This window comes from Sander vitreus, chromosome 10, assembly GCF_031162955.1.
Source record: "Sander vitreus isolate 19-12246 chromosome 10, sanVit1, whole genome shotgun sequence".
NCBI lineage: Eukaryota > Metazoa > Chordata > Actinopteri > Perciformes > Percidae > Sander > Sander vitreus.
This window is the reverse complement of record NC_135864.1, coordinates 27,808,613-27,821,519: the sequence shown is the minus strand read 5'-3', so window position 1 is coordinate 27,821,519 and position 12,907 is coordinate 27,808,613. Positions and strand designations below refer to the sequence as shown.

Below are 12,907 nucleotides of genomic sequence, written 5' to 3'. Positions count from 1 at the left end.
ATCACAACAAATGCACGTGTATAGCTTTCTATATTTATGACAGCTGTGTATAAGTGAATATCTAGGGGTGTCAAATACTAAAAAAACTACTATACTTTATAAACAAAGCATATTAATGTAGTGAATCTAATAAGATAATTCAAATCAAAGAACTTCAAGCAAGGAATAGGCACATGAATGGAGTGCAAGGAAAGGTTGATGAATAAATTGAATGTCAAGTCTTTATATTGTTCTATGTCTAAGGTGCAAAGTATGTTGACGGTGGTGTAGGGGCGAAGAAAGTGATGGGGCAGATTGGAGGTATCTGCCCCAGTGAGGTGTTGGAATTGCGGTATTAGTATGGACTACCCAAGGGTTCAATGTTAAATAAATAAATAAGACATGATTAAATAAATCATCCTACGACAGAATAATGCAATATTACAATTAGTGCTGTCAGTTAAACGCGTTATTAACGGCATTAACGCAAACCCATTTTAACGGCGTCAATTTTTTTATCGCAAGATTAACGTTCTTTTTGGCCTAGCAAACTTTGTAGTTTTTTTCACATGCTGTTGCAACAACTAGTAACGTTATAAAAACTACAACACCACACCGGGTCTAGCTAGACCGGAAACAAAACAACAGGCACGCCGCACACACTTGTTTGGGCTTGCGAGCCGGCTAAAGAGTAGTAGGCTAACATTACGTTTTGAGTGGATGGCGAGCGCGAGACGCTGAAATGGATGCCAATAAGATCCTGAATGGAAAGTTTACTTTTAAAAAGTTGCCAAATGGTTGCATTGACAAGACCAAAGTGATCTGTGTGTTTTGACGTTGTGAACTGAGCTATCATCGCAGCACGTCCAGTCTGAAATACCACTTGATGGCCAAGCACACAGCTGATGCGAATTCTCTGCCCCCTCGTCAAAGCCAGGCGACAATGGATGACTTCAGATAGACTGTATATTAATATTAACAGTCTATGCTTCACACAGAAGCACATGGATACCAAAACTAAGAACAAACTTAAAAAAACATTTGCACAAAGCAAGCCGATCCACTTTTCCATGTTAAGAGCATTAAAATGAGAAAAAATAATGGGACAAAAAGAAATCAAGGGACATTTAGAATAGATAAAAATGTGCGATAAATTGCGAGTTAACTATGACATTAATGCAATTAATCACGATTAAATATTTTAATCGTTTGACTCCTGCTTCTTTTCACAATACCAGAGTTCATTGCAGGTGATTTGTTTTATTTCTAGCAGTTTTTATTTTCAAATGTGTTTAATCATTATTATTCTACACCATTCTGCCACCGAATAATGAGGTATGTTATTTCATAAAGCTGCCTTTTTGGTAAAATGGTGCAGAAAATGTATTGTGCATTGTTTCTGTTAAATGAATCATAAGAACATAAATCACTAACTCCAGCCACATCTACCTTTGCCTATTTAGTTTCACACAGCCAAATAAGTTATAAGTGGTGTTTGTTTTTTGTGCTATCCAAGTGAGTCCTCACAGTTTTTGTGTTGTTTCAGGTTCCAGTTTATAGTTCCTAAGAGGTGGCAGAAGGACAGACCAGTATGTATCCACTTGGCAGGGACTGGAGACCATGTAAGGCTATAAACATTTTAACTTAAACATAACTTGAACCTGAAGCTCAGTTGGTAGAGCGGGCGCTCATATATAGAGGTTTACTCCTCGATGCAGCGGGCCCGGGTTCGGGTCCGACGTGCGGCCCTTTGCTGCATGTCATTCCCCCCCTCTCTCTCCCCTCTCATGTCTTCAGCTGTCCTGTCAAGTAGAGGCCTAAAAATGCCCCAAAAAATTATCTTAAAAGTTAAAAATGTGTACAAATTCCGTCAAGCAGAGAATGATATACGATTCGACCAATAGTGATGCAGTTAATGTCCTGATATTGGCTTTGTTTCTCTTGTTGAGGTTCTTCCCCATTATCACAGGTTGTTTTAATAGAATAATCATTTAATATTAAAATGTAATATTTCACTTTAAAATAACACTAAAGCTTTTTTGTAACCACACTGAGAAAATAAAGTGTTTTAACAACCAGCATGGTTTTGGGTACATGTGTTCACCAAGTGACCATCTTCCTTGTTAGCTATGGGATACCATTCAGAGCCACATCAGCTTGAATCATGATTTCAACCTTACCACCTTGTAGCAGTAGAACCCTGGACAGATTATTGTGATATTAACTTGATCCACTTTCTCTGTACTTTCTGACTCTTGATTATTCATAACATGTGTGTTTGCATAGTATTTCTGGCGTCGTCGGACCCTGATGGCCAGGCCCATGGTCAAAGAGGCAGGAATGGCTTCACTGCTTCTGGAGAATCCGTATTATATCCTTGTATTGTCTTTTCACATCTGCTTCCTGTCCTTGTTTATTTTCCTTGATAAAAGGCAATCTCTGATGAACTATATATTTGTTTTACTACTGTGCTTCAGGTACACTAACGTTAAGGCCAAGGTTCGACTTTTTTAGTGATATAGGTACGACTTTAATTTCTTTAAACTTTTTTGTGTTTTCAGTTTGAAAAGATAAAGGCTTAAATCACAAATAATAGCATTTTTTCCCCAATTTGATCATTTGGAACTTGAACAAATTATTAGATTGATAAATGGTCAAATGCCGAAGGGGCACTTCATTGACATCACAGGCTGAGTAGTACATCTCGTGACTTGAAAACTGATCTTCATGTGTAAAATCAGTGGCGCATCCCTTTAAATGTATTTATTCAGTATTTACCCAATAATTTTAATACCTAGTACTAGGCTAACATGCTGCTACTGCTTTGGAAACACAACAATGATGAAGACAATATGAGTGTGTCTTTTTGAAAAATGCACATGAATCAATAAGTATAAAAAAGAATATGCTATTGCCTAGAGCAGGCACACACATCCTCTGATCATATGTCTGTGTTTCCTTGTTATGTTAATCTGATGTATGCTAATGTATGTCTGTAAAAACAAAAATTGTATTCCTTGACTGATCTTTCACATGGCTATCGTAAACCCAAAGACCAACTGTAAGTTCTCATTCACACACTAGTGGCTAGCTTGATTGATTGATTACCAATTTAGCAATTAGTTAGGTTTGCAAATCCAGACAGAAGTAGATAATAAAGCTTTCAGTTTCAAAAATGAAAAGCAAAATTGAAAGAATTTACTTTAGTTTGCATTTGTTGGCATGAAATTATGCTAACATTTGATTTTGATTCTTTATTGAAAATAAAAACTAAATTCTGAAAGCAAAAAAGGTGAATAGTCTGTAGTTTGTCAGGTTCTAGAGGATTCTGCTTTTTGTTTTGTATGATGCTGATTGGTAGACCATGTCTTTAGTACAGCAAACATCTGTACTATCAGTACAGACAGAAATAATGTGCACCTGTGTTTGTATACAATACAGCCTAAAAGATACTGGATTTTTTAAGCTGATACGTACATTGATATTTGAGAGTTAGAAAAAATGTAATGACAATATATCGGTCCATATTCCTGTTTTTACATACAGTAAACATGCAACAATTGTCTGGAACATACTGAAAAAAGGGGATCGGGAGAAATTTAGTTTACAGGATTGCTTTGAGACGTTTCTAGGGATGATTTTAAGCTTCTTTTTTTTTTTCCCCTCATGACTTGGAATCCATTGTAACTGTTGTGAATACAGGTTAATTACAGCTAGTGTCCTCTGTAAGCTAAAAAACTGCTCAGAGCCACTTGGCAAGACCACAGGACATGATGGTTAAATACTAAGAAATTTTCAGTGGACTTGTCCTACACTGGGATTAATTCAGTTTAAAGTAAACAGGGACATTATTTGTGAGTATTTTAGGCGGTCCAGTCTAAAGAATGTGTCAGACCTGTTTGTGATGGGAGGGGCTTTGATCCTGGAGTCAACAGTGCTTCTCCGTTGGCTGGAGAGAGAAGGTTACTGGCCACTAGGAATGACTGGCATCTCCATGGGAGGATATGTGAGTCACCAAAACAGCACACATTCTGTTATCTTGTTTATTTAAGCAGTTTTCACTTGGATTTCCGTTTATTAAACCTATATTTTCTACCAGCATTGCACTAAATAACTACATCCTGGAGACCCATAATCCCCAGCAACTTCCTTTTAATGTGAAAGTAAAGATTGTACATTCAAGCATGCATACAAATACAAGTGGGTCGAATATAAAACATAATCCTATCCAAAGCTCATATTTTCCATGTGTGTCTTTGTGTCCAGATGGCGTCCCTGGCAGTGACTAACTGGCCAAAGCCCATCCCTCTGATTCCCTGTTTGTCCTGGTCTACTGCCTCTAGTGTCTTCACCACGGTAACACTCTTTCTACCTGATGGATCAATAAGGAGAAATTCAGCTTTTAGAGCAGATTCAAGTTGATATCATGACCATACATTGTAGTAGAGGTGCTTTAAGTTTTTTATTCTCCTTACTGGTTGATGTAAGCTGCGTCAGTGTGCAATCAAACTGCAGCTTGATTAGATACATTATACATTGTACATGAACTCTGTGGCAATGGTCTAGATATTACAATGTTCTGCATATCCTATGGCTTTGAATCTTTAGACAACATGTCAGAAAAAGGACATTTGGTAACTTGTAAGTTTCATCCATAAATCTTGAAATTTTAACATTTGGTGATGATTTTCTAATAGAAAGTTTTTACAGAGAATTCAAAATTTCTAATTCTCCAATTCATTTATCCAATGGGATACATTGTGGAACTGTTAATTTTGTTGTTTATTAGATAAACATTTATTTTATTAAAACCAAAAATGCTCATCTACGTAAAGGGGAATGCACCAACTTAGCAGAATGGTTCACTCTCATTCATAGTTATGTAGTTATGTAAACATAAAAACACCTTAACCTTAAAGGTTAAAGCTATAGTGCGTAGTTTCTGCTGCCCCCATGAGGAATGCTAAGTAACAACAAAACTGTCGGCGAGTCCACATGATACAAGCCTTTCATGAGCCGACCCCACGTCTGTCAATATACTCATGGACAAGTTTATTTCCTCAATTGTTTGTTTAAATAACAAAACACAATTTTCCATTATAAGATAAACGGCAACCTGCGGTTATCTGCATTTCGCAAAAGCTCCACAAGCAATTGCGCGCGTAACGTTAACGAGCTGGTCGGCTGACACACATATACACACACACACACACAGCCGCAGCCAGAGGCGAGGGAGAGCAGCGTCTGACAGGGCAGAGACATCTCTCTTTAACGTACTTTTATTTAAAGAGGGTTGTATAAAACATTGCTTGCCAACATTTGCTCAAACTTTTTTTATTTACATGAACAAAACAGTTAGTTTTAGAGAGGATATACTATGCACAGTGAGAGTCCTGTTGTCATACTGGTCTGATAACACTGGTCTGTCCTGCAGGTGTACATTAGTGTTATGTGGAAACACATATATAATTTTTTTTATATAGCCTACATACCCAGAGACAACATATGGGAATTATCATTGTGATAGCCTATATCTAGTGCAGTACATTTATTGTCCCTGTTTTAAGCAATGAATGCAAATTATAAGCTTTGGTGTCTTCCCCTTAAGTCTAAAATAACATATGCCATTATTTATTATTTACACATAGGCTATGTTAAGATTTGCCCTTTCAGATGCTGCTCTCCTACTCCTCTGACTCCTGCTCTGGCTGCCCAGTGAGCTCGTAAACGTTACGCCCACAATCGCTTGTGGCGCTTGATAACTCCGAAAGGCAGATAATCACAGGTTGCCGTTTATCTTATAATGGATAATTGTGTTTTTGTTATTTAAACAAATGAGTGAGGAAATAAACTTGTCCCTGAGTGTATTGAGAGAGCTCCAGCTGACAATGGGGTCTGTGAGCGTCCCCGGCCGGCCGAGCACGCGATCCCGGCAGCCACAAGCTGGCTGTCACGTCAGACTGGAGCTTCTCAAGTACAACAACATCCGAGAAAATTATACATTTTCGTAAAACTGCCCATAGTCGAACTCTGCACAGTTGATTTCTTGCATTAAAAAAGTCTCACAAGTGAATTTAGTGATGAAATAGCTGACTAAAAATTGTAAAAAGTTTCCAGTTGTTGGCTGCTTCTACTAATGGCAAACTCCCGATCTAGATTCTAGAATTGAATGCTTTTTCTTGGGTTCCCGGATGTTAACACAAAATTTTAAACATTAGATTTTGCAGCTGAATTTGGCCTGTTGAATTTGAGCAAGTTTAAAATATATTAGTTGAATTTTAAACATTGTATTTTGCTTCTGAATTTGTTGTATTGAATGTTTTTACGTAGACTTTGTTATTCTGAATTTATGAATTTAGAAAAATAAAGGTGAAAATTTGTAGTAAACTTTAGAGGCAACAAATTCAGATACATAATTTCAATGCATAAATATTTAGTGCTAGAAATTCAATGGCTTTTTAATTTCAAAATCCGATGAAACATATTTACTTCCGTATGATAGTCTTAATAAGCGTTGTAGCAACTCATTTGGCAATGGCTTAAATGTAACAGACATTTAATATCAGAAATTTATGCACTAAAGCGAAAACGTATCCTTAAATGTTATGAATCGGTTCAAATCATAGACCTACACAGAGTACAAAATGTCGACGTAGTCTCCGTAATGTCACCCATAGGTTTGACAGAGGTAAAAGCAGCTAATCCAAAAATGGGCAAAAAGGTGAAGTATTTGTCATGCCGGGGGACATTTGCTATAGAGACCCAAAACCTTTTTTGTACCAGGCTGTAAAAAGGGTTTTTTTTTCTGTAAAGTTGGGCATTTTACGGGGATTGACTCACTTTTGGAGCCAACCTCAAGTGGCCATTTAAGGCATTGCAGTTTTTGGCACTTATTTTTCAGCACCAGAGATTGGTTAAAATACAACCGTGTCTGTGTGTGTCTGTGTGTAGGGTGTGCTGAGTAAAGCAGTGAACTGGAGAGAGCTGGAGAAGCAGTATGCCATTAACTCAGTGTATGAAGAGGAGATCATTAAGCTGTTGGAGTACTGTGGGGTATGTTATCCTTCAACTTTTTTTTATAGATCACGTACTGATACTCGTACATAGTGATTGAAAAGATCTAGAATTTGTATATATTGTTTGGACTTATTATATTAACTGGGGAGGAAGAAGGTCATATAAGGTTTGATAAGAATATAAAAAATGCCAATGAAAATGCAGGGTTTGACATTAAGCATGGCTCGATGACCTGTGGCCACAAAGTTACTTTCTGGCCACCAAATATCCTCAGTAGGTCTCTCTCTCTCGCTCGCTCGCTCTCTCTCTCTCTCTCTCTCTCTCTCTCTCTCTCTCTCTCTCTCTCTCTCTCTCTCTCTCTCTGAGATTTGAGGATTGGTGCTATCGGTAATGCCATTTATAAGTGGTGACCCGCAGGCGAAGTTCCTCCATTTTGAGAGAAAAACGTTGCGTAGTGATAGCCAATAAGGAGTTAGCTTCAGCCTAATGTTAGCCCTCCTCTCTTTCCCCGTCTTTGTTTACGGTCGTAACCCGGCCTCCGAGCGCTTTCTGTCGGCCCCCATCACTGTTTTAGTATGCAGTCTCGTCATGAACATCGACTGCATTTTTAATCTGTGTTGTCTCAGTTTTGAGCCACAACGGCGCTGAGATCGCTTAATTGCCTGCATGGTTGAACATGTGTAACATTACTAAACTGCTAGTGATACAGAGAAGATTAGCAACAGCCCCTGGCGCAGATGACAACCAAATTTGGGTTTTGCCTCTGGCACATTTTAATGCCACTATTCCATCATATACACTGATCATAATTATTGCATATTTTAATGAGTTTGCCTCCTTGATTGTAAATGTTGTGAATTATTGTTAAGGAGAATTGGGTTTCTTGTGTGTTTTAGCCCACACAGTTTGTAAATAGCTATTTAATATTCAAAGCACGCCTATTCCTGACTGTTAAGAACTTTTGTAATAAGAATCATTAGACATTATTATAGCACTTCCTGCACCCCTACTTCCAATGTCTTATTCTCTCAAGTGTTTTGCTAGCAGTTAAATGTTACTATTATTTATAACTGACTATCAATAGAAATTATAACAATTGGTAAATCTGACAAATTACAAATTCATTCACATAAAATAAATTGTTTTATGTAGATAAAATACAAATTTATCAAAAATAAAAATAAAATTTGGCCCCAAACGAATCCACTGAACAGCAGTGCTCAAATTACATACTTTACACATACAGTGGAACTCGCAGAACTTTGAGCCTGAGCATTAGGGTTGGGAAGTTCCATACCCAATGGTACCTTTTTTCGGTACTTTCCCTCTGTAATAACAAAAATATTATTTCAATATTTCAGTTGTAAGGATGATTCCAAACCTATTTATCCCATTTACTTAGAACATTGTTATTTATTTAGAAACAAAATAAACTAAAAATAAAACACCTCCCTCTCCCCTCCCAAACTCGTCACTACAACCTATTAAATCAAATAATTATTAATTTCTTACTTTTATTCTTGTATTTGTATTAAGGGTGTCACAATTTCATTGTATTGAAAAAAATGGAAATCGACTGAAATTAAGTCACAATCTTGAATTTTGAATAAAAAAATTTAATCGTCGGTACTGCCATGTCCCATGTCCTGTCCGGTCGGCTTGTCAAGTGGAAAAAAAACACATGTTGAAGTGCAGTCAACCTCCTGTAACCTCCTGCCAGTCAAAAGATAGCATGGCAACTGCAGATGCTGGAGACCCATCGACAGAACTTGAGCCCCCTCCTCTTTCACTGAAGTGTGTGAAAGTGTGGAAGTATTTTGGATTTCCAGTGAATTATGTTGACAACGTTCGCGTTGTCGACAAAAAAGCCACAGTTTGCAAGCTCTGCTATGTGCGTGTACTAGGGATTGACCAATATGGATTTCTTTTAGAGCCGATACCGATTTTCCCCCCCCCCCATCAGCCTTAGCCGATGTCTGATACGGGATGCCGATTTTCTTGAGCCGATATTTGGAGCCGGTACTGCTTTTGCTCCCTCAATTTACATCATAAAAATGTAAACCCTGCCACACTGGATTTGTTTTCAGAATCTGCTCTGCCATTTCTTTAAAAGTAATAAACAAAAACACAGATCAATTCTGCAATCATCTTACATTCATATCACCCAAATTATGTGTGCAATGTGCGTCATATGGATGGGTGCACTGTAGGGCTGAACAATGTTTAATTGCGATTTGTTTTTTATTTTTTCAAAAATATTGCGATTTAATATGTGATTATTTTTTAAGCTCTTTGTCTTCTGTATTATTCAACAAAGACAAGCAATAAATCATTGTATAGTATGAACAACACAAGATTAGATAGATTAAACAAACTGTTCTTTCCTGGAGGCCAGGCCTGTATGTGATGATGAAATTAGGTGATGCATGAATTTATATGAATGACATCTTTTATTTAACTACTTCAGTCACAGTAGTATATTGAGCACTGACCAAGCCTGGTGTAAAAGTTCATATGAACTAGGGCTGAACGATTAATTGCATTTGCAATAAAATCGCGATATGTTAAGACGCGATCGGTAACAACCAGACTCTGATAAATGACGTTCGGGGAGCTTTCACAGCAGTGTGGCTGCGTTGTTTCAACGGTTTTATTAGTACAGTTAATCCCACGGCAAGACCAGCAGCAGCATGCTACTACTAACGTAATGATAGCCTCTTTGTGTCATGCACATGGCACGCAACTTCATGAGGGGGAGGGGCTGGAGGCAGCTCCTCTGTGTGCACTGTAAAAAAAAATACACCGTTGTATATACTGTATATACTATATTTTTACTTATTTAACTGTCTAGTAAAGTTCAAAGACTGTTAAAAAAATGCAATCCACATGTTTACTTATGTTTATTACAGTAAATGATAATTAAATGTAAATACCACTAAGTGTGTAAAGCCACATATTTGTTTTTATATTTCTGCAATCTGCACTTTAGTTTGTGTGATTTGTTTCTGACTTTCATATGAATGTTTACTCTAGGCTTGGTCAGTGCTCAATATACTACTGTGACTGAAGTAGTTAAATAATAGATGTCATTCATATAAATTCATGCATCACGTAATTTATCATCATATACAGGCCTGGCCTCCAGGTTTAATCTATCTAATCTTGTATTGTTCATACCATACAATGATTTATTGCTTGTCTTTGTTGAATAATACAGAAGACAAAGAGCTTAAAAAAAGAATCTCATATTGAATCGTAATCTCAATATTTTTGAAAGAAATCGCAATTAGATTATTTTCAAAAATCGTTAAGCCCTAATTGAAAGTCAGAAACAAATCACACAAACTTAAGTGCAGATTGCAGAAATATAAAAACAAATATGTGGCTTTCCCACACTTAGTAGTATTTAGATTATTTAATTATTATTTACTGTAATAAACATATGTAAACATGTGGATTGCACTTTTTAAATACTGTCTTACTAGACAGTTAAATAAGATAAAATATAGTATATACAGTATATACAATGGTGCTGCCTCCAGCCCCTCCCTCCCCTAATGAAGTTGCGTGCCGTGTGCATGACACAAAGAGGCTATCATTACGTTAGTAGTAGCATGCTGCTGCTGGTCTTGTCGTGGGATTAACTGTACTAATAAAACTGCTGAAACAACGCAGCCACGCTGCTGTGAAAGCTCCCTGAACGTCATTTATCAGAGTCTGGTTGTTACCCCTCCCCACGGCAGTCTCCTCCACTCATATCTTTAGAATGGAGCTAGCTAACTGGAGCTAACCGCTAATCAGAGCTAATCGTTGCTAACCGAGCCTTCAGTTCTGCTTGCCTGTATCCATTAACTGCATGTATGGACTCGAGCCCGAATAAAACCCTTCATTTTATTAAAATGGTAGATAAAGCTTTAAACTACAACTCAGAGTTGTTTGAATGACAGAAATCTGCTCAAGGTACAGCGTAGCATTAGCGTGCTAAGGAGATGCTTTCTCTGCGGAGTGCAGACTGATTTGCTCTCACGAGTCACGTGACCAAATCAGCCACTGAAATGAAGTGCTTGATTTGTAATTTAAGGGGCAGTGCATGGTCTGCACGTGAACTGCAGCGTCTCCAGCAACACAGAGCTGCCTGTGGATGCTTGTCTGTGAATAATGCCAGGAAAAAACTATCGGCGAACGCAGCAGCCGCTTATCGGCCGATACACGTAAAAACGCAAATATCGGCCCAATATATCAGCCAGCCGATAAAACTAGTCTATCACTAGCGTGTACCATATTCTGTGTGTTTACCATTGCACATTAGCCTAGCAGCTAGTGGATATTCCATCTGCTTATAGCTTTATCCCAACAAAACTGCACGGTTGAATTTCAGCCTGCATGCACATTTTGTAGCCTAAACATCCATCCATCCATCCATCTTCATCCGCTTATCCGGGGTCGGGTCGCGGGGGTAGCAGCTCAGCAGGGGACCCCAAACTTCCCTTTCCCGGGCCACATTAACCAGCTCCGACTGGGGGGATCCCGAGCGTTCCCAGGCCAGGTTAGAGATATAATCCCTCCACCTAGTCCTGGGTCTCCCCGAGGCCTCCTCCCAGCTGGACGTGCCTGGAACACCTCCCTAGGGAGGCGCCCAGGGGGCATCCTTACCAGATGCCCGAACCACCTCAACTGGCTCCTTTCGGCGCGAAAGGAGCAGCGGCTCTACTCCGAGCTCCTCACGGATAACTGAGCTTCTCACCCTATCTCTAAGGGAGACGCCAGCTACCCTCCTGAGGAAACCCATTTCGGCCGCTTGTACCCTGGATCTTGTTCTTTCGGTCATGACCCAGCCTTCATGACCATAGGTGAGGGTAGGAACAAAAACTGACCGGTAGATTGAGAGCTTTGCCTTCTGGCTCAGCTCTCTTTTTCGTCTAACGGTGCGATAAATTGAATGTAATACCGCACCTGCTGTGCCGATTCTCCGACCAATCTCCCGCTCCATTGTCCCCTCACTCGCGAACAAGACCCCAAGGTACTTGAACTCCTTCACTTGGGGTAAGGACTCATTCCCTACCTGGAGAAGGCACTCCATCGGTTTCCTGCTGAGAACCATGGCCTCCGATTTAGAGGTGCTGATCCTCATCCCAGCCGCTTCACACTCGGCTGCGAACCGATCCAGTGAGTGCTGAAGGTCACAGGCCGATGATGCCATCAGGACCACATCATCTGCAAAAAAGCAGCGATGAGATCCCCAGCCCACCGAACTGCAACCCCTCTCCACCCCGACTACGCCTCGATATCCTGTCCATAAATACTACAAACAGGATTGGTGACAAGCGCAGCCCTGGCGGAGGCCAACTCTCACCTGAAAGCGAGTCCGACTTACTGCCGAGAACCCGGACACAGCTCTCGCTTTGGTCGTACAGAGGTGGATGGCCCTGAGAAGGGACCCCCTCACCCTGTACTCCCGCAGCACCTCCCACAGTATCTCCCGGGGCACCCGGTCATACGCCTTCTCCAGATCCACAAAACACATGTAGACTGGTTGGGCATACTCCCAGGCTCCCTCCAGGATCCTTGCGAGAGTAAAGATCTGGTCCGTTGTTCCCACGACCAGGGCGGAATCCGCATTGTTCCTCTTCAACCTGAGATTCGACTATCGACCGAACCCTCCTTTCCAGCACCTTGGAGTAGACTTTACCGGGAGGCTGAGAAGTGTGATACCCCTGTAATTGGCACACACCCTCTGGTCCCCCCCTTTTTTAAAAGGGGAACCACCACCCCGGTCTGCCACTCCTTAGGCACCGTCCCAGACTTCCACGCAATGTTGAAGGGGCGTGTCAACCAAGACAACCCCTCCACACCCAGAGCTTTAAGCATTTCTGGACGGATCTCATCAATTCCTGGGGCTTTGCCACTGTGG

The 12,907-nt window shown here is 39.8% G+C and overlaps 1 protein-coding gene across 5 annotated transcripts in view; it reads left to right on the top strand.

Annotated features, from left to right (window-relative positions):
* Window positions 1-12,907, top strand: part of abhd18 (abhydrolase domain containing 18) — a 47,753-nt gene that overhangs the window by 11,257 nt on the left and 23,589 nt on the right. For 3 of the 5 annotated variants that reach the window (XM_078261051.1, XM_078261050.1, XM_078261053.1), the window contains exons 5-10: window positions 1,526-1,601; window positions 2,266-2,352; window positions 3,015-3,040; window positions 3,847-3,985; window positions 4,246-4,335; window positions 6,931-7,032. In XM_078261051.1, coding sequence (XP_078117177.1) covers window positions 1,526-1,601; window positions 2,266-2,352; window positions 3,015-3,040; window positions 3,847-3,985; window positions 4,246-4,335; window positions 6,931-7,032 — 520 coding nt within the window. The remainder of the gene's footprint in view (window positions 1-1,525; window positions 1,602-2,265; window positions 2,353-3,014; window positions 3,041-3,846; window positions 3,986-4,245; window positions 4,336-6,930; window positions 7,033-12,907) is intronic. The other 2 variants (XM_078261052.1, XM_078261054.1) reach the window with 1 other exon arrangement.